Consider the following 21,107-nt stretch of genomic DNA (forward strand, 5'->3'; position numbering starts at 1 on the left):
GAGATCTGCCCTTTATTTCTCTCGGACTGAAATATTGGGCTGACCATCCTGCCCCTCTCACAACCATGCCTCAGTGTCAGCAATGACATCGTTGAGCTTCACTGGAACATTGCAACTGAATTCTCCCGCGCCGGTTTTCGAGCGGGGGCGGGGATTGTACCACGCCAGTCGGGGGCTGTTAGCAGCGCCTCCCCCCGGAAATTCTCCGAGCCCCGATGGGCCGAGCGGCCACCCGTTACATCCAGTTCCACCGGCCTGAAATAGACAAGGTCCATACCGGTGCGACCTGGCTTGAAGGGCGGTTAGTGGGGTCCTGGAGGGGGGCTGCCACGGTGACCTGGCCCACGATCGGGGCCCACCGATCTGCAGGCGGGCCTGTCTCATGGGGGCACTCTTTCCCGCCGCGCCAGCCTCTGTAAGGCTCCGCGATGACCGGCGCAGAGAAGAAACCCACTGCGCATGCACAGGAAACACGGCAGCGGTTCTACTCATGCGCCAGAACATGGTGGCTGTCCTGCGTATGCGCCAACATGCGCCTGCCAGTGGAGGCCCTTCGGCACCGTTTGGCACAGCACCAACCCCTCCAGTGCCGGCCTAGCCCCCAGAGGTACGGAGTATTCCGCCCCTTCCGGGCGGCCCGACACCGGAGTGGTTCACGCCATTCTTTGGCACCAGTACGGGCCGCTCAGCCAATTGCAGGAGAATCCCTGCCTAGCTCTTTTCTCTCCCTACAGATGCTGCCAGACTTGCTGAGATTTTCCAGCATTTTCTCTTTTGGTTTCAGATTCCAGCATCCCCAGTAATTTGCTTTTATCTGGTATTGAAAAGAATAGTCTTTTTCTATCTAGGCCACAAATAATAGCCTACCCATTCCCAACTGCCTGTCCGTATCAACTGTACAATGAGGTAGGCAGTGTATTATCCTGGAACTCCATTGCTAATAGGACCGCATATGTAGCTACACCACATGATTGCAGCTGTTAGAAAATGCAGCTCGCCACCACCTTCTCGAGGGCAACTGGGGATGGCATTGTTGAAAGATTTTAAGACAGTCAAAAATAATGACAAAACCAGACTATGCAATGTAATTTCTTCCTTCAATGTTAGCACTTCTAAACAATGCACTTAAGTGTACAAGTTGAAGGTGCCAGACTGCATTAAGCTGTTGCAATACTGCTGTCTGAGCTGTTTAATTTATTCTTGCTATCAACTGTGATGATGCGTGGTGCAGTGAAGGCTGAAGGTAAGTTCATATTCCAGCTGAGGGGAGCAGGGTCATTACATCTAACGGTGACATTTCTATTACCCAGACTTTTAGTCCACGTCTCCCAGAGCTAGAAATGTCAATTCCAGGGCAGTTTGCCTTTGCAGATCAGTTCCTGTAGAGAATGTTAAAAGCATCAGTTTATTCACATTTTCTAACTGTCATGGAGCAGAGATAACCATTTTGGAATCTCAACTCCTGGACTGAATTGAAAACTGGGTTTAAGAGATTAAAGTAAATCCTTACTTTACCTCTTTGGGCTAGTGCCTCACTTAATTTAAGAAGCAAAGAAAAAATGTACAACAGATGAAGGGCCAAAATTGCATTCCTGAGTTGTGTGTGTAGATTCGGGAAAATTCCTGATTCCCAATGTGGGTAAACTTCCTCAAAAGTTAGATTTTTTGCTCCGTGGGGTGCAGGAGGATAACTGGAGTCAGTGACAGAACTCTCCATTCCCCATCCATGCCAAACCATGCAACCTCCACCCAATTCCATGGCCCCTTGTACACTTCATGTTCTTCTACCCATCCCCAATACATTGTCATAACTTCAATGCCATCTCGTGTTCCTCTGTTAAAAATCCCATGGTTTTCATAACCTCCATGCCAACTTATTATCAAGTAAATCAAACTCATACCACTCACCTCCATATCTCCTTAAAGCCTCCATGCCAACTTAGTGGCAACATCTTATCAACCCATAACTTCCACACACCTTCCCCCTCCACACCCTTTGCCGTTACATTCTCCGTGATATGACTAGGAGGTTTACGGTGCCTATCTGCCATTGGTGCAGAACATTCGCTGCCCATTGGCTCAGGCCGGTCATGTGCCTCTCGGCTGGTTGGTTGAGACTAGTCATGTGACTGCTCACCGATTGGTCGGGAGGCAAGTAGTCCCGCCTACGAGGCGGGGTATAAGAACCCGTAGGACGCGGCAGTCGGCCTTTCTCTGTAAGTCGACTGCCGGGCACACAACTAGTCGATTAAAGCCTGATATTTGGATCTTCATCTCGACTTGTGTCCAATTGATGGTACATCAATTTAATCGACTAGAAGTTTAAAATGGAGCTACTGATCAAACCAGACTGCCTCCGCATCAGCCCGCACGCTACAAACGCGTCAGCAACTTTTAAACACTGGCTGGCGTGTTTCAACAGCTACCTCTCCACCAGAGACAGCCAGCCCACCAAGGAGCAGAAACTTCACATCCTCCACTTGTGCGTGGACACTGCTGTCTACACGATGATTGAGGATGAATGAGATTATGACGCGGCCATGGACCTTCTGAAAGGACATTTCCTCAAGCCTGTTAACCAAGTTTACGCAAGGTATCTCCTAGCTACAAGGCAACAGTTTCCCGGTGAGTCCCTTGACGAATTTTATCGGGCCCTCGTTGTCCTGGGGAGAAATTGAGCCTGCCCACAAGTTACTGCGGCAGAGCACACAGAACTGTTAATCCGTGATGCCTTCGTTGCAGGCATGCAACACTCTGCAATTCGGCAGATGTTGCTGGAGAAGGACACCTTGAGCCTCGCTGAGGCACGGATCCTCGCATCCTCCCTGGAGGTTGCCGACCGAAACGCCTGCGCATATGCCCCCGGCCGCATGGCACCCCCTTGTCCCCCGCCGACTCCATCCAACCCAGGCCTGCGCTGCGGGGCGCCCCGCTGTTATTTCTGCGGCCGAGCAAAGCACCCCCGCCCGCGCTGTCCGGCCCGCTCCTCAGTATGTAAAAGCTGCGGGAAGAAAGGTCATTACTCGGTGGCCTGTCAGTCAAAGTCGGACGCTGCTGTTCTGCGCAGTGACCGCGGATCCCCCCCCCCCGCGCTCCCCCAGGGCCCCGCGTGGCACACAAGCCCCCCTACCGCCGCTCCCAGCCACCACGAGTGACCCACGGACTTCTCTGCCCCTGACTCCAGCCCCCATGAGTGACCCATGGGCGCCACCATTTTGGGCCCCGGACGCCACGTGTGGGTCCCAGGCGCCGCCATCTTGGGGCCCCGACGTGCGGCCGACGGGCGCCGCCAATTTGGACCAACATAGAAGACCCCACCAGTGACTACTCTGCAAATGAAGACGACCCAGACCTACTGCCAAGACTCACTGTAGTGACTCTCGACCAGTCGCGACCTCACACGCTCTCTATGGCGACGACACAGATACTTCTCAATGGACACGAAACGAGCTGCCTACTGGACTCCGGGAGCAAAGAAAGTTTTGTCCACCCTGATACGGTAAGACGCTGCGCGTTCCCCGTTCACCCAGTCAAGCATAAGATAGCACTAGCCTCAGGTTCGCACTCCGTCCACATCACCGGGTGCTGCGTAGCGGACCTCACGGTCCAAGGGAGAGTTTTTTAAAACTACAAACTCCTCGTTCTCCCCCGCCTCTGCGCACCGGCACTCTTAGGACTGGATTTCCAGTGCAACCTGCAGAGCTTGACTTTCAAATTTGGCGGCCCTATTTCCCCCCCCCCTTACTGTCTGCAGCCTCGCGTCCCTCAAAGTGGACTCCCCTTCCTTATTTGCGAACCTCACCCCGGATTGCAAACCAGTCGCCACTAGGAGCAGACGATACAGTGCCCAGGACCGGACCTTCATCAGGTCCGAGGTCCAGAGGCTATTGAAGGAAGGAGTCATCGAGGCCAGCAACAGTCCCTGGCGAGCCCAAGTGCTGGTAGTTCGGGCTGGGGAGAAAAACCGAATGGTCATTGACTACAGTCAGACCATCAACAGGTTTACGCAGATGGACGCGTATCCTATCCCCCGTATCTCTGACCTGGTTAACAGGATCGCAAAGTACAAAGTCTTCTCCACGGTGGATCTTAAGTCCACCTATCACCAGCTTCCCATCCGCGCGAGTGACCGCAAAGTCGGCCTTTCTCTGTAAGTCGACTGCCGGGCACACAACTAGTCGATTAAAGCCTAATGTTTGGATCTTCATCTCGACTCGTGTCCAATTAATGGTACATCACCAACTCATTCAGTTTCCATCATAGGCAGACTTCAGGAACTGTGCTGAGATTAAATAAAATAAAATTCTGTCTATTGCAGTCTTCACTATTGTTAAGATACCGGACCAGATCTCAACTTTTGTTAGAGTACCAGACAAGAACCCCAAACAAATATTCTATTTGTAAAACTGTGAGGAAAGGATATTTCACCCCAGTAGTGATGACTCTGACCAATAGGTATCTTTTATGTGAAATGAAACTTTAATTTAAACACAGAATTAACCACATTAACCTTAAAGATATAGCTTTACAACTAACAATTCTTCAACAGAAGGAGGATAAAAACGTACTATCTACATCTGCCACTAATTCCAATAAGGCAAGTAAATACAGTTCGAATGCAACTTATAAATAAAGTTTTTTTTTGAAAAAAAAACCATTTTATTAAGGTATTTGTAATTTTATAATAATAACAATAACAACAGAAAAGAAAGCGAATCCAAGTATAAATGTAGTACATACATCATTTCCATCCCTAACAAGTCCCTCCTACCCTTAACAGAAATAGCCTAACTTCACCCTCCCCCGCCCTCTTTAGATTATTGCCTCTGCTGACAGTTAATTTTCCCCGAAGAAGTCGATAAACGGCTGCCACCTCCGGATGAACCCTAGCATTGACCCTCTCAAAGCGAACATGATTTTCTCAAGACTGAGAAACCCAGCCATGTCACTAACCCAGGTCTTGGAGGCTTCGAGTCCCTCCACGCTAACAATATCCGTCTCCGGGCTATCAGGGAGGCAACGGCCAAGACGTCAGCATCTCTCGCCCCCTGGACTCCCGGATCTTCCGACACTGCAAAGATCGCCACCACTGGACTCGGCACCACCCGTGTTTTTAGTACCATGGGCATGACATCTGTAAAACCCTGCCAGAATCCCCTAAGTGTCGGGCATGCCCAAAACATATGGACATGATTTGCTGGCCCCTCTGTACACCTCGCACACCTGTCCTCTACCTCAAAAAACTTGCTCATCAGGGCCACCGTCATGTGTGCCTGGTGAACTACCTTAAATTGTATCAGGCTGTGTTAACTCTGCTCAAAGCATCCGCCTACAGACCCTCCTCTATCTCTCCCCCAGCTCATCTTCCCACTTGCCCTTTCGCTCCTCTATCTGAGTTTCCTCCGACTCCATGAGCTCTTTGTAGATACCGGTTATCTTCCCCTCTCCCACCCCCCCCGTTCTGGAAACTACCCTGTCCTTTATCTCCCGTGGCGGTAGGAGCGGAAAGATCAAAACCTGCCTTCGCAAAAGATCCCGTACCTGCAGATACCTGAATCCATTTCCTGCTGGCAGTTCAAACTTCTCCTCTAAATCCTTCAAACGAGGGAAGGTCCCTGCTCTCTGTCATTTCCAAAACCCCCTATCCAGCCTTACCGGTACAAACCAATGGTTATTGCAAATCGGGGCCCAGACCGATGCTCCCTCCACTCTCATATGTTTCCTCCACTTCCCCCAGACTCTCAGAGCCGCCACTACCACCGGGCTTGAGGAGTAACGGGCCGGTGAGAATGGCAAGGTGCCGTTATCAATGCCCCGAGACTTGTGTCCTTGCATAATGCAGGCTCCACTCGCTCCCATACAGACCCCCACCCCCACCCACTTCCAATCATGGCTATATATGCCGTCCAATAATAGTTGCTAAAGTTCGGCAGTGCCAAACCACGCTCCCCTCGACTACGCTCCAGCAACACTTTCTTTACTCGCAGGGTTTTACCCGCCCACACAAAGCCCAAAATTATCTTGTTTAACCGTTTAAAAAGGTCCCTCAGGATAAAGATGGGGAGGCACTGAAAAACAAACAGAAATCTGGGGAGGACGCCATTTTCACGGTCTGTACCCTCCCTGCCAGAGACAGCGGGAGCTTGTCCCACCTTCTAAAGTCCTCCTTCATTTGCTCTACTAGTCGGGTCAGATTTAACTTATGTAGTGTCTCCCATTCCCATGCTACCTGGATTCCCAGATAGCGGAAGCTCCCTCCCACCATTCTAAACAGCAGCTCTCTCAGTCTCCATTGCCACCACCGGAAGTCCACTTATAAATAAAGTGAACAAAACAGGTTACTGTGTGATGAGGAATGAGTGATTTCCTCACTTTTTAAAACTCTTTACTTACAACTTTAGTAGACGCACTGCCTGCATGTATTTTAAACCAAGGATTTTAATACCATTACTGCTACAAATGTGATCATATATAACAATTTCTACATTCATCGCACAATGTTAAACATTCTCATTGATAAAAGTCCATTCAATAGATTTAAATTATTTCAAGTACTTAAAGTGGAATTTAAAAAATGAACATTTGTACTCATAGTCTCATGTCAAACACAGGCAATCCCTTGATAACGACTTGGAGCTATCAATGAAACTTACAGACCAAACTTCAAACCCACTGTAATAATAGGTTGTGGAAGTAGTCAAACAATACTAATCTTATAATGACAATCTTCAGGCTTTTATCAACAAACATCGATTGAATTTCAACCATTTTTTTTCAATGATAGTAAGCGTTTTATTCTCAAAATTTAAAGGGCATAGGGATTTAAATGACTTGACAGCTTGTCAGTTCCACAAGCCTTAGCAACCATTTACACACATTCATGTCTGCTGTTAACAATCTCAAAGGGGTACCCGATCCTCTCCAAATTGGTACCAGACCTTTCCAAACAGCTCCAACAGATGGAGAACTTCTCCTCAAACTAATGAAGCCCAAAAGTTATTTTTTCAGAAAACTGGGTGATTAAAATTGCTTCTGATTGAAGGTAGCTGAATTTGTAAATTTGCTGCTGCTTCCATGAACTGCAGATGTATGAAATATATCCCACCCCACTTCCACCCCCAACTCATCAAAAATGGTGAATGTGAGGTTCAAGGGAAGGGATCTCTGGAATCGAGGCTCTGGCACCATTTTGGCTAAAGCTCTTTCATCTTCACGAAGATTTGACCCAAACTATCTGAATTTTTAAAGTACTTTGATCAGTGGAAATAAAATCAAGTAATATTGCAGACTTTAGGCAGTCTCCTTACAAACCCACAAACTCCAAAGAGAATCTGCGGTGCTTTCTACAGGGAAATATGTGGCGGTCAGTCCAGGCAACTCTCAGGCTCATCCTGGTCATTAAATCAAAAGTGGAATTGCCAGGTATTTGGGTTGGCAGGAGAGGAATCGGGCAGGATTCTCTGACCCCGGAGCCGAGTTGGAGAATCGTCGGGCCGGGCACGATTCACGCGACGCCGCCCGGCGATTCTTTGCGCGGGATGCGCCGAGTAGCTGCCAAGATAGGACGAGTCCCGCCGGCGCCGTTCACATGTGGTCACCCGGCGGGACCTCAGCGCCCATCCTGCGGGGAGCGGCCTGTTTGGGGGGGGGGGGGGAGGGGAGATCCGACCCTGGGGGGGGGGGGGGGGCACCGTGGCCTGGCCTGCGATCAGGGCCTACCGATCGGCAGGCCGGCTTCTCCTGGTGAGGGCCTCTTTTACTTCGCGTAGGCCCCTGTAGCTCTCCGCCATGTTGCGTCAGGGCCGACGCGGAGAAGCAACCTAGCGCGCATGCGCAAGTTCGTGCCGGTTGCAGCGCGCATGCGCAGACCCACGGCACCCGTTTGACACCGTTATCGGCAACTGGAGCTGCGTGAGTCGCTCCAGTGCCGTGCTGGCCCCCTGTAGGGCGCAGGATCGCTGCTCCTGGGGGCCTGTTGACACGTCGTAAAGCTCGGCGGCGTTTACGACGGCGACAACACTTCGCCTCAGGATCAGAGAATCCCGCCCATCATCTCCCAGTCAAAGAATTGCGGGCAACATGTAAGGAAGTTCTAAAACAAAAAGTTCAGGAAATGTAAAGCAGGTGTAATTTACTTACCGTGCTAGATATAATCGCTTTCGCCTTTTTCTTTCAATTTTTTGTTGTAACTTTGTCTTGAGTAGAGCCTTTCGCCGTTCCAGCATTTCAATGTTTAGTGGTCGGCTATAAATATGCATGAGTCTACTTATGTATAATTCCTGCTGCCTGAAGGGAAAACACAATATAGACACAAATGGATTTAATGAATGACATGAACGTAGCAAACAAGGAGAATACGGTTCAGAAAACTGTAATTTCGGAGGTAAGAATTTAGATTGCATTTGCAGACTGATTAAAATGGCTTTGATAACATTGTATCCATTATAAAGTATTAGTTAATATATATTTGAAGCACAAAAACAGCTAACCTCTCCATGCACGTTTATATCTCACATGCCTCCTTTCTTGCCTACCTCATGTGAGGAGAGTTCTGTTTGTTAATGTATGTGGCCAGTGCTTTCTTTAGACCTGGAGTATGAGGTATACAAGATGAAGTTCTGCCTGTGCCTTAACCCTGTATCCTACCTCAGAGTTTCCTGTGCAATGTTCCAGGTCCTCTGCCTCCACCCTTGGGAATGAGCTCCAGGAGTGTGGCTTTGAGTGGGAGGAGATTGGGTAGGTCCGACATCAAGTAGGAGGAGGTCAGCAAGCTTGGCTGTTGAGTAGACAGAAGTCGGGAAGGGCCATCGCCAAGTGGTAGGAGGTCAGGAATGGCCACCATTAAGCAGTAGGAAGTTAGGAATCTTTGCTGTTGAATGAGGAGATCAGGAAGTTCAGCCACCAGGCATGGGAACAGCTAGGATTTCAGATCTGGATTTCCCCTGGGTGAGCAATCATACCAGGTGCTTAAGTGTTTATATGCAATGACAATTTCCAACAAGAGAGAATCTAAACATCACCCTCGATATTCAATGGCATTACCATTGTTGAATCCCCCACTATCAACATCCTGGAGGTTGCCATTGACCAGAAACCGAACTGGACTAGCCGCATGAATACTATGGCTACAAGAGCAGGTCAGAGGCTAGGAATCCTGCGGCAAGTAACTGACCTTCTGACTCCCAAAGCCTGTCCACCATTTACAAGGCACAAGTCAGGAGTGTGATGGCTCAACACCATCCAGGACAAAGCAGCCCGCTTGATTGGCACCCCTTCCCAACATACATTCCCTCCACCACCAATGAAAACCACCGATGAACAGTAGTAGCTGTGTGTACCATGTACACAAAGCACGGTGCCAAATAAGGTGCCAAAAATAAAATCAGAAAATTCCAGCCTATAGGTATATTCTCCTCATTGAGAAATCACCTCACCCCAAGAATGAGTCTGATAAACTGACATTGCACTCCCTCTAAGGAAAGTATATCGTTTCCTGGGGAAGGAGTCAAAAACACTCCATGATAGTTCAGGTGTGGTCTCACCAAGGATCTATATAATTGTAATGAGGTTTCTTTAGACCTGTGATACCCCTTTTCTAATCTTGTTCTCTGCCCCCCTCTGATGTTTATACCCCTCTATCTTCCTTAATTACTCCCCTTTCTCAACCCTTACTCTCACTCCCCATTTCTTACCATTCCTATCTTCTGCACATTTGCTCCTCCTCTGCACTTCACCAGCTCCCCCCCCCCCCCCCCCCCCCCCCAACCCAGTCTAGCCTATATGAAGCTCCCAAAGCAGTGTGGTTGACCCTTAGCTATAAGAACATAAGAACTAGGAGCAGGAGTAGGCCATCTGGCCCCTCGAGCCTGCTCCACGATTCAACAAGATCATGGCTGATCTTTTGTGGACTTAGCTCCACTTTCCGGCCCGAACACCATAACCCTTAATCCTTTTATTCTTCAAAAAACTATCTATCTTTACCTTAAAAACATTTAATGAAGGAGCCTCAACTGCTGCACTGGGCAAGGAATTCCATAGATTCCTTTGGGTGAAGAATTTCTTTCTAAACTCAGTCCTAAATCTACTTCCCCTTATTTTGAGGCTATGCCCCCTAGTTCTGCTTTCACCCGCCAGTGGAAACAACCTGCCCGCATCTATCCTATCTATTCCCTTCATAATTTTATATGTTTCTATAAGATTCCCCCTCATCCTTCTAAATTCCGAGTACAGTCCCAGTCTACTCAACCTCTCCTCGTAACCCAACCCCTTCAGCTCTGGGATTAACCTCGTGAATCTCCGCTGCACACCCTCCAGTGCCAGTACGTCCTTTCTTAAGTAAGGAGACCAAAACTGAACACAACACTCCAGGTGTGGCCTCACTAACACCTTATACAATTGCAGCATAACCTCCCTAGTCTTAAACTCCATCCCTCTAGCAATGAAGGACAAAATTCCATTTGCCTTCTTAATCACCTGTTGTACCTGTAAACCAACTTTCTGTGACTCATGCACGAGCACACCCATGTCTTTCTGCATAGCAGCATGCATTAATATTTTATCGTTTAAATAATAATCCCGTTTACTGTTATTCCTACCAAAATGGATAACCTTACATTTGTCAACATTGTATTCCATCTGCCAAACCCTAGCCCATTCACTTACCTGTCCAAATCCCTCTTCAGACTTCCAGTATCCTCTGCACTTTTCGCTTTACCACTCATCTTAGTGTCATCTGCAAACTTGGACACATTGCCCTTGGTCCCCAACTCCAAATCAACTATGTAAATTGTGAACAATTGTGGGCCCAACACGGATCTCTGAGGGACACCACTAGCTACTGATTGCTAACCAGAGAAACACCCATTAATCCCCACTCTTTGCTTTCTATTAATTAACCAATCCTCTATCTATGCTACTACTTTACCCTTAATGCCATGCATCTTTATCTTATGCAGCAACCTTTTGTGTGGCACCTTGTCAAAGGCTTTCTGGAAATCCAGATATACCACATCCATTGGCTCCCCGTTGTCTACTGCACTGGTAATGTCCTCAAAAAATTCCACTATGTTAGTTTGGCACGACCTGCCCTTTATGAACCCATGCTGCGTCTGTCCAATGGGACAATTTCTATCCAGATGCCTCGCTATTTCTTCCTTGATGATAGATTCCAGCATCTTCCCTACTACCGAAGTTAAGCTCACTGGCCTATAATTTCCCGCTCTCTGCCTACCTCCTTTTTTAAACAGTGGTGTCACGTTTGCTAATTTCCAATCCTCCGGGACCACCCCAGAGTCTAGTGAATTTTGGTAAATCATCACTAGTGCATCTGCAATTTCCCTAGCCATCTCTTTCAGCACTCTGGGGTGCAGTCCATCAGGGCCAGGAGACTTGTCTACCTTTAGCCCCATTAGCTTGTCCATCACTACCTCCTTAGTGATAACAATCCTCTCAAGGTCCTCACCTGTCATAGCCTCATTTCTATCAGTCACTAGCATGTTATTTGTGTCTTCCACTGTGAAGACCGACCCAAAAAACCTGTTCAGTTCCTCAGCCATTTCCTCATCTCCCATTATTAAAACTCCCCTCTCATCCTTTAAAGGACCAATATTTACCTTAGCCACTCTTTTTTGTTTTATATATTTGTAAAAACTTTTACTGTCTGTTTTTATATTATGAGCAAGTTTACTCTCATACTCTATCTTACTCTTCTTTATAGCTTTTTTAGTAGCTTTCTGTTGCCCCCTAAAGATTTCCCAGTCCTCTAGTCTCCCACCAATCTTTGCCACTTTGTGTCTTCTGAAATACCGTAGCAAGCCAAGAAGATGGCTCACTACCACTAGCTTCTCAATTGCAGATAGAGATGAGCAATAAATGCTGGCCTTACCTACAACACACATATCATATAAGTTAATAATTTGATGAATTCTGCAATTGGATTACTTCCTTTTTATTTTGTTTAAAATAATTCATTATCATAGGAACAGAAGTAGGCCATTCAGCCCATTGAGCCACTTAGATCATCGCTGATCATCTACTTCATATCCATGTTCCTGAACTATCCCCATATCCCTTGATGTCATTAGCATTCAGGAACCCGAAAAGATTTCTGTCTTGAACATGCTGAATTGATTGAGTTCCAAAACCTCCTGGGGTAACGAATTTCAAGCTGAATCACCCACTGAGTGGAGAAGTTCCTCCTCAGCTCAGTCTTAAATGGTCTTCTCCTTATTCAGAGACATTGTCCTCGGGTTTTAGACTCACCGGCCAGGGGAAACACCTTCTCCATGTCTACCCTGCCATTCCCTGTAAGACAGTCCCGCCATCCCAAGAATTAGTCTGTGATTCTCTGTTCACTCCCTCTATGGCAAGTACATCCTTCCTTCGATAAGGAGACCAAAATTGTAAACAATACTCCAGGTGTGGTCTCATTAAGGCTCCGTACAATTCTGCATTCTTCGGCCAACACCAGAATCGCAAACAGACAAAAATCAAGGTCCGCACTGGAGGAATACCATTCTCCAGCACCTCGCTAGCGGTGTGAACGCGGTCCACACTGCGTTCTGGCACGGGCATGCAAATTCTACAGTAGCGGCTGTTAGCATCTCAGTAACGGGCCGGACTCGATAATCTCCGGCCTCCCCAAAGCTCCGCCTCCATCAAGTGGAAGTGACGACTGCGAGGTTCACTTATGGTATGTAAAAACGGGCCCCAGGTGCCGTGGCTGCTGAGGAAGAGAGGTGAGGGGGGGGGGGGCCGGCAGGTCTGGGGGGGGGGGGGGGGGGGGGCAACCAGGAGATGGGTCGTGAGCCCGGGGTGTCATAGATGAGATAGATTTAGCCATAGATTCCCTACAGTGTAAAAGGAGGCCACTTGGCCCAGCGAGTCTGCACTGTGTTGATCCTTGTGTCTTAAGAAAGCTCGTAGTCTCAAAGTTGAAGTAGATGCTTTATTGTGAGTTTGTTCTGTCTTCAGTGCTTAACTTACAGCTACCTCAATGCTGCTTGTCTGTGTCTTGCTACCAGTTCCCCCTTCTGTGAAGTGTGTTCTCACTTCCTGTTCCTCTGTATTTATAGCTCTCCCGTGCTCCCTCTAGTGCTTGCTCAGTTGTATTGCATCTACACTGATATACAATCACCACATCCCCCCTTTTTTCTTTACATATTTTCTTTACATTGTTAAAGAAAATTGTACAAAACAGTTAGATTACTTACGATATGTGTATCTATATAAGTGATGGTGCTATTGCATATTTTACAAAGCCAATTTATAATTATGAGTCCAATCTTCATAAAAACATTTATGAGTCCAAACTTGATGAATTTGTCCATTGAGTTTTTTCTTTTTCGTTGTTGACGTGGTGATATTGCTATTGCAACTCCGTTGTGAATGTTGTCGGTGTTCTTGTTATTTTAAGTAACCAGTACGTCCTCCCGAGGTGTTTGTATGGTCAAACCACTGATGTTGACTGACATGGACTTTTTTCTGTGCTTGTGGTATCGATATAGTGTGTCATGTGCCTTGAAAGCTGGTGTGCTTGCTTGTTCTGGAGCAGATGTGAGTTTATGAGATTCGTTGTCATCCCATGGCATGTTTTTAGTCTTGTCATTGTTTTGCAGTGTGCTGTGGCATTGTCCTTCATGTGCAGAGTTGTACCATTTTGTACAAGTCGTAGTTTCATTGTTGTTGTTTCTGTCTTTGTTGTTTTCGTTGTCGTTCTTGTTGCTGTTTTTGTCATTTCTGTCTTTGTTGTTTTCATTGTCGTTCTTATTGTTGTTTTTGTCATTTCTGTCTTGGTTCTTGTCGTGCTTGTTGTTGTCTTTGTTATGCTTCTTGTTGTTTTTGTTGTTCTTCTTGTAGTTTTTGTTGTTCTTGTTTCTGCAGTGCTTCTTGCGATTTTTGTTGTTCTTATTGCGCTTCATGTTGCTTTTGTTCTTGCTGTTGTTGTTCTTGTTTCTGCTCTGCTTCTTGTGGTTTTTTGTTTTTCTTGTGCTCAATGAGTGTCCCGTGTGGATAATTTGAGTCATTATCACAGTTATTGATGCGACTGTCCTTTGTGGTATCTGTTACATTGAATGTTTCGTCTAGAGAATGGTGAGAATGATCTGATGTTGCATTGATGCTGGTGACATTAGTCATTTGTGGTGGATTTTATTCCTCTTCTTTGCTTCCTTTGTACTCCTCTTCTGGAGTCAAATTCTTCACGATTTCATTTTCTTGCTGGTCTTGGTGCTCCTCTTCTGGAGTCAAAATCTTCACGATTTCTATTGACGTGCTCTCTCTGGACTCTTGGTGCTCCTCTTCTGGAGTCAAAATCTCCAAGATTTCAATTGACGTGGTCTCTCTGGACTCTTGGGTGGCCCTACTCTGTGCTTCTGTACAGACGAGCTGAGAACTGTCAGTCTCGCTGTGATCCTGCACCCCCTGTATGTTGAGTGTGATCACCTTGTCACTGTTTTTGCATGCAGTGGGTAGATTTACATTGTCTTCGTCTTGATTATGTGGGTTTGGTAGACTTTCATAGTCTGCTTGCGGTTGCTCAGAGACGGTGGGTTGACGTTCATGGTCTTGTTCATGCATGGTGTTTGCCAGGGAGTGTTTGCTTGTTTCCATTTTGGAGTCTTTCAACGAGCTGTCTGTGGAGGCTCGCGTCACTCTCTTTGTGGAGTCTTTCATCACTCCCACTGTGGAGCCTGTCATCGCTCTCTCTGTGGAGTCTTTCTGTGCTCTCTGCGTGGCGTCGTCTTCGTCTTGGGTATTGCTGTCATCCAATGTATCGACGATCTGCCATAGCACCATGGTGTTGGATTCATCTACCACGATTAGAGTCGTGTTGAGCTTTGCGACCGTGTTGCTGATGCTGTGATCAGCATATCCGAATAACTCAGCCATGTCTGAGAAGTATTATTCGAAAAACAAATCATCTTTTTTTGCTTCGGATTTGGTATCGTTTTCTTCATCATTTTTTGCATATCCGAATAACTCAGCCATGTCTGAGTAGTATTGTTTGAAAAACAAATCATCTTTTTTTGTTTCGGATTTTTTTTTATTCACTTCACTTTGGGTGGTGCAGACTGCTTGTTCCAGGGTGTTGTGAGAGTTATTTTCAACTGCTGGTGTAAGTTCAGGCATTTTTCTGTCTTTTGAGGTAAGAAAATTGGGTTTTACAGCTTTAAGTATATTGTTTTTAATTTTCAGGCATTTCCCTTTTAAATGGGCGTGGTCCGGGTCCTCAGACGTCATGACTCTCGTGACGTCATGCGTAGGATTCGATTGCGCATGCGTAAATCGGTCTTCCTTTACTGTGCGGTTTTGTGTCCACTGCGCATGCGCGGCTTGCGCTTGCACAGAACCATCTTCGAATGGTGCACTCGTTCCTTTCAACTGGGCATGCGCGTAACGATCCGCGACCAAAACTTTTTTTAACTGCGCATGCGCAACGCAAAACGGCTGATTTTAACTGCGCATGCGCGGCTTCTGTTCCCTGCGCATGCGCAGGTGCAAATTTTCGTTCTTTGTTCCCCAGAGACTGTAAAATATGCTCAGATGCCATTTTACAGTGGATTTCAGCATTTCTTTCTTTCTGAAAAGTTTAAGTTACCTTTTCCTTTCGATCTGGACTGGATTTCAGCGTTTTGTCTTTGTGAAAAATTCAAGTTACTTTTTCCTTTTGATCTGGACTGGATTTCAGCATTTTGTCTTTGCGAAAAATTCAAGTTACTTCTTCCTTTTGATCTCATACAGTACTGTTCAGGTTTCATTCAGTACTCTTCAAATTTTTTTAGTCTTATTTCTAAGTTGTTGCTGTCTTCATCTTTCGAGTATTTAAAGCCATTATATATTTCTCTAGCTTCATGTCCTGCGATGAGCAGTGCTATTTTCATTTCGTCTGAGGCTGCTGCTAAATCATTAGCTATGATATATATATCGAACACTTGTTTAAATCTTTTCCAGACATTACTTACATTACCGGTAATGTTCAGCTGAGATGGGGTTCCGAACCCACCTCATCGAATAAGTGAGATCTTCCCAAGTCGACTGTCCGGTAGGAGTTTTCCTTGCCATTTTGGTCTTTCTGTGTCTGCAGCTTTTCCTTGAGGAATCTTGTCGTAAGCGTCTGAAGCCACTGCTGGTACCATGTGTTGATCCTTGTGTCTTAATAAAGCCCGTAGTCTCAAAGTTGAAGTAGATGCTTTATTGTGAGTTTGTTCTGTCTTCAGTGCTTAACTTACAGCTACCTCAATGCTGCTTGTCTGTGTCTTGCTACCAGTTCCCCCTTCTGTGAAGTGTGTCCTCACTTCCTGTTCCTCTGTATTTATAGCTCTCCCGTGCTCCCTCTAGTGCTTGCTCAGTTGTATTGCATCTACACTGATATACAATCACCACACACTGACCCTCTGAAAGAGCACCCCACGCATGGTCGGTCTCCACCATATCGCCACAACCGAGCAGCCCCACCCAACCTTTTGGACACTAAGGGCAATTTAGCATGGGCAATCCTGCACATCTTTGGATTGTGGGAGGAAACTGAATCACCCGGAGGAAACCCACGCAGACACGGGGAGAAAGTGTAAACTCCACAGAGTCACCCGAGACTGGAATTGAACCAGGGTCCCTAGTGGGACAAAAGTGCTAACCACTGTGCCGCCGTACTGTCTCCAAGGAATGGAATGGCTGGGCACAGACCGTCATTGCTATGGCCTGAAAAGCAGCCATCTGGCTGTGCACTCGGCCGACTGTCCAACATTTCCCATGAATATCCAGAGTGCCACGGCCCATATGGGTGGCCCTCTCCCCCCAAACCCCCAGGCCACCCTCCAGGAACCCGCAGACCCCAGCCACCCCGTGAACGTGACGTGCATGGCCCAGCGTAGCCAGTGGCCACCAAGTGTTGGCACCCCTCAGCACATGCATCCAGGGTGCTGCCCCACTGCTGGGGGGTGCCCAAACAGCGGCCATATGCACTGTGGCCGTTGCCACGCTCCTTGGCACACTGCCCCCCCCACCCCAGGGCAGGTGCCCCACCAGTGGCACTACCAGCCAGGCCACCATGCTGGAACATCAGCTGGCACCAGGTCCCACCTACCCACTGTGCCCCTGCTCCTAGCACCCTGCCCCCAAACAAGTGGGCACAACCCTTGTGTTACACAGAGGACCCACGGCACTACAGCTATGATCCCAAAGGTGCCGGACCCCCCTGCCCGGTCCCGTCCGAGGTTCCTGCTTGCACACATGCCACCACGTATGATGCCGGCTGGTGCAAACAGCAACCCCCTCAGAACCAGGTATCACCCTGCTCACAGGGTAGCACATGGCCCACCCAAGGAGGACACCCACAGTAGACCCCCCCGGAGGGCACAGTACAAGGGTCACAGAGCGTGACGCTGGCAGGGATGGGCAGTGGAGCAGGTGACCCCCCAATGGCAGGCACAGTGCAGAGACAGGAGTGCAGTGCGGAGGGAGGAGTGTTAGAGAGAACGGCCGGGGGATGGCGCCAGGATCGGGAAAGGGTACATATGAGGGCATGTGCTGCAGTGTAGCCTTTTGGACCTGGATGGGTATGGGTGTAGTCACCATGCTAACATGTCAGTCATTTGCCCCCTGCAGAAAATGGATTTCGGTGTACCGCCGGGTGGTGTTTGGCATCTGCCTGGCCGCCGCTGCCCTGGTGGATGCACTGAAGTTGCATGAGCAGGAGCTGCTTGGGGAGGACCCTGCAAAACTGGAGCCGGCCCCAGAGAAGCAGGGGCCAGCTGGTGAGAATGGGAGAGCCAGCTACCCAACAAGTCGAGGAGGAGGTCGAAGGAGGCGTTGCATCAGGCCTCATGTATACGAGGAGCGCTTGAAGTAAAAGGACCTGCCGGACCAAGCGTGCCGCTGATGACTGTGGCTAAGCCGGGAGACCATGCGACATCTGTGCCAGATCATTTGGAACCGAATTTGGAACTGACACCGAAATCGGAAAACGCGCTTGGGCAGAGAATTGTGCGCGAGCTGAAAATCTTGGCCGACGCCGGGAGCCCAACAGAATGCCATGCTCCGGCATCTCGACAGCAGCATCAATGCGTTCTACTCCACACAGACAGTAAACGCCATTAGCACGCCTGACCAGGTATTCTCCGGGACCTCCATGATGCTCTGCCTCCTCCAGGAGAAACTACCGATGGCGAGTTTCACTTGTGGCGTTAAAAATCGGGAAACAGATGCTGAGCTGCTGAGGGAGAGAGAGGCAGTAAGAAAAGTATCCAACATCGCCATAGTGTGCTGATAGTTGTGCTGGAGGCATCTGCCAGGGTGGGGGGGGAGTAGCGGGGGCCGGCCAGGAGGTGGGCTCTGGAATCGGGATAGACGAGCATGGAACACCATTACCACAGCCTGTGAGGCAGCCATGTGACTGCGCACACCACCCACTGTAAACGTAGTACCACAATCTACCACCCGAGGTACCCTCAGGCCCCAGCCAACCCATCAACGGGACGGGCACGCTCCAGCACAAACAGTGCCATCTTATTTGCTGGGGTGTGTGGGGAGTGGAGTGCTGATATGCAGCTGCAGCTTGTCAGCCTCTCGAGTGCCAATCCCGGCCCCAGCGAATCCGACACCATTTTGTATTGGAATCGCTCATGCTCCACGTGGTGCCAATGCTAGCCCATTAACGGTTCCTGATTTGCTCTATGTTTCCTGTCTTAGTCCACCAATTCAGTCCCGGCATCAGCACTTAGGCTGAATTCTCCGTCGGCGGGATCCTCTGTTTTGCTGCCAGCGCATTTCCTGATGCCGTGGGGCGCCCACAATGGGAAACCCCATTGGAAGGCTGCCAGGGCGGAGAATCCCGCTGCCGGAGGGGGTGCGCCACACCAGAAAATGGGCGTGGTGGGCACAGAATCCACCCTTGTCCCCGAAATGGAGAATCCCGGCCAATATGTTTGTAACTACTTTGGGTGGGATTCACCGCCGGCTGGCGCTGGCATTGGACAGCTCGAGTGGGCGGAGAATCGGTTCCAGTGCTGAATTGGTGGCTGGCACCGGTTTCATGCCAAATCACAATTCTCCGTCGCCTCGATAGCGGCATCAATGTGTTCCAGAACGCAAAAAGGGTAAACGCCGTTGGCATATCATAGACGGGCTAACCCCGTATTATTCTCCAGGGCCTCCACGGTTCTCCGCCTCCACAGGGGCGAATCCCCGATGGCGAGATTCACTTGTGGTTTGAAAAATCGTGAAACTGGCACTGTGGGCTGATGAGGGGGAGGGAGGCCGGAGGATACAGCGAGGCACGACCATGGGCTGTTGGGCCGGACACTGGCCAGACTGGCTGGGGTGGGGGGCTGCCAGGGCCGGGGGGGGATGGGCTGTATGGCCAGGGTGACTCCCCCAAGGTGCTGGGGCAGTGCGCAGGCACGGACCGCCATTGCTGTGACCTACAAGGCACCCCAAGGACCACCCACCTTGGTCCCTGCATCTGCAGACTGACCTCAGACCCCAACCTCCACCCCACGCACCCCCTCCCACAACCTACCCTCCGCCGTATCCATCCCCCCAACCGGTCACCACTTGGTGGGGCACTAGGCAGCGCACACAGGGTAACGCCCACTGTAGCCCCTGGGGGGGGGGGTGCAGACGGGGACCGCAGAGCATATCGCTGGCAAGTGCAGTGCCACCGACGGTACCCCTGGCAGCAGGGATGGGCGCCTGGGTCAGAGGCCCTGTGGTGCTGGGCACCGACATGGCAGGATTCGGAGTGCCAGGCCTGGACGCCGTATAACATGGTGGACCTGGTTGGGCACAGGGGTACACACCATGCTAACTTGTCGGCGTTTCACCCTTGCAGACAACGGATATTGGAATTCAACCAGCAATGGTGACCTTCTTCCTCGTAGCCGCAGCCCTGGGGGATGCACTGCAGCTGTACAAGCTGGAGCTGCTCAAGGAGGAGGAAGCTGCAGCAGCGGAGCACACTCCAGAGGAACAGGAGGCAGCGCAACAGGTCGAGGTGGAGTAACAGGAGATGCAAAGGAGGCGCCACATGAGGTAGCGCCCATCATAGAATCCCTACAGTGCAGAAGGAGGCCATTCGACCCATCGAGTCCCTACCAACCCTTCAAAAAAGCACTCTGCCCATGCCCACGCCCCCATTCGAGGACCTGTCGGACCGGGCATGCTACCGAAGACTCTGGCTGAGCAGGGGCACAAAGCAACATATCTGCCAGATCGTGGCACACCTGGCACCGCTGGGGAATGGGGGACGTCACCCGCTCCCAGCGGCCGTCAAGGTGATGGCCGCCATGACCATTTACGTCACGTGGTCTTTCCAGGCGGCGAGTGGTGACCTGTCCGGGACCTCACAGACCTCGGTTCATAGGTACATCCGCGCTGTCACGGAGGCCCTATATGCCCAGTTGGCACAATACATCCACTTCAATGTGGATCTAACCCACCAGGATGCCCAGGCAGTGTGGTACGCCACCCTCGATGTGATGCCCCGGGTCCAGGGGATGATCGACGGGATTCAAGTCATCCTATGAGCACCGACTGATGACAGCCCACTTTACACAAACCAAAAGGGGTTCCAATCGATGAACGTGCAATTGATATGTGACCATCATGCATGTCCTCGCCCAATACCCAGGCAGGTGTGCGACGTCTTCATCCTGGCACACTCAACGATTCTTCGCCTCGTCGAGATGACTCCCCGGCTGCGGGGTTGGCTCCTGGGCAGCAAGGGTTATCCACTGAGGTCGTGGTGAATGTCACCTATCCGGAGGCCAAAGACCGACACAGAGACCCGCTACAACGACGCCCACGCAGCCACCAGGGATGTGATCGAGCGGTGCTTCAGCATCCTGAATATGCAGTTCAGGTGCCTGGACCGCTCTGGAACGGTCTTCCAGTCTGATGCTGAGAGGATCCATCTGCATCATGGCGGCCTGCTGTGTCCTCCACAACAATGCACAACAGAGGGGTAACGTGCTGGAGGAGGTGGCAGGCAAGGATGGGCAGGGCATGAGGTCCAGGCAGGCACGGGAGGACGCACGTTGTGTGCGCCAGGGCCAATCTGCAGGGGACGCTCTGATCGCCTCCAGGTTCACTGACTGGGGGTGGGGGGGGAA

At 49.6% G+C, this 21,107-nt stretch overlaps 1 protein-coding gene across 1 annotated transcript in view; it reads right to left on the bottom strand.

Moving 5' to 3' along the window:
* LOC119963211 overlaps positions 1-21,107 on the bottom strand; it is a 680,876-nt gene that overhangs the window by 221,527 nt on the left and 438,242 nt on the right. Inside the window, exon 16 of the mRNA XM_038791968.1 lies at positions 8,140-8,286. Coding sequence (XP_038647896.1) covers positions 8,140-8,286 — 147 coding nt within the window. The remainder of the gene's footprint in view (positions 1-8,139; positions 8,287-21,107) is intronic.

Source organism: Scyliorhinus canicula, chromosome 3 (genome assembly GCF_902713615.1).
Source record: "Scyliorhinus canicula chromosome 3, sScyCan1.1, whole genome shotgun sequence".
In the NCBI taxonomy this organism is placed as follows: domain Eukaryota; kingdom Metazoa; phylum Chordata; class Chondrichthyes; order Carcharhiniformes; family Scyliorhinidae; genus Scyliorhinus; species Scyliorhinus canicula.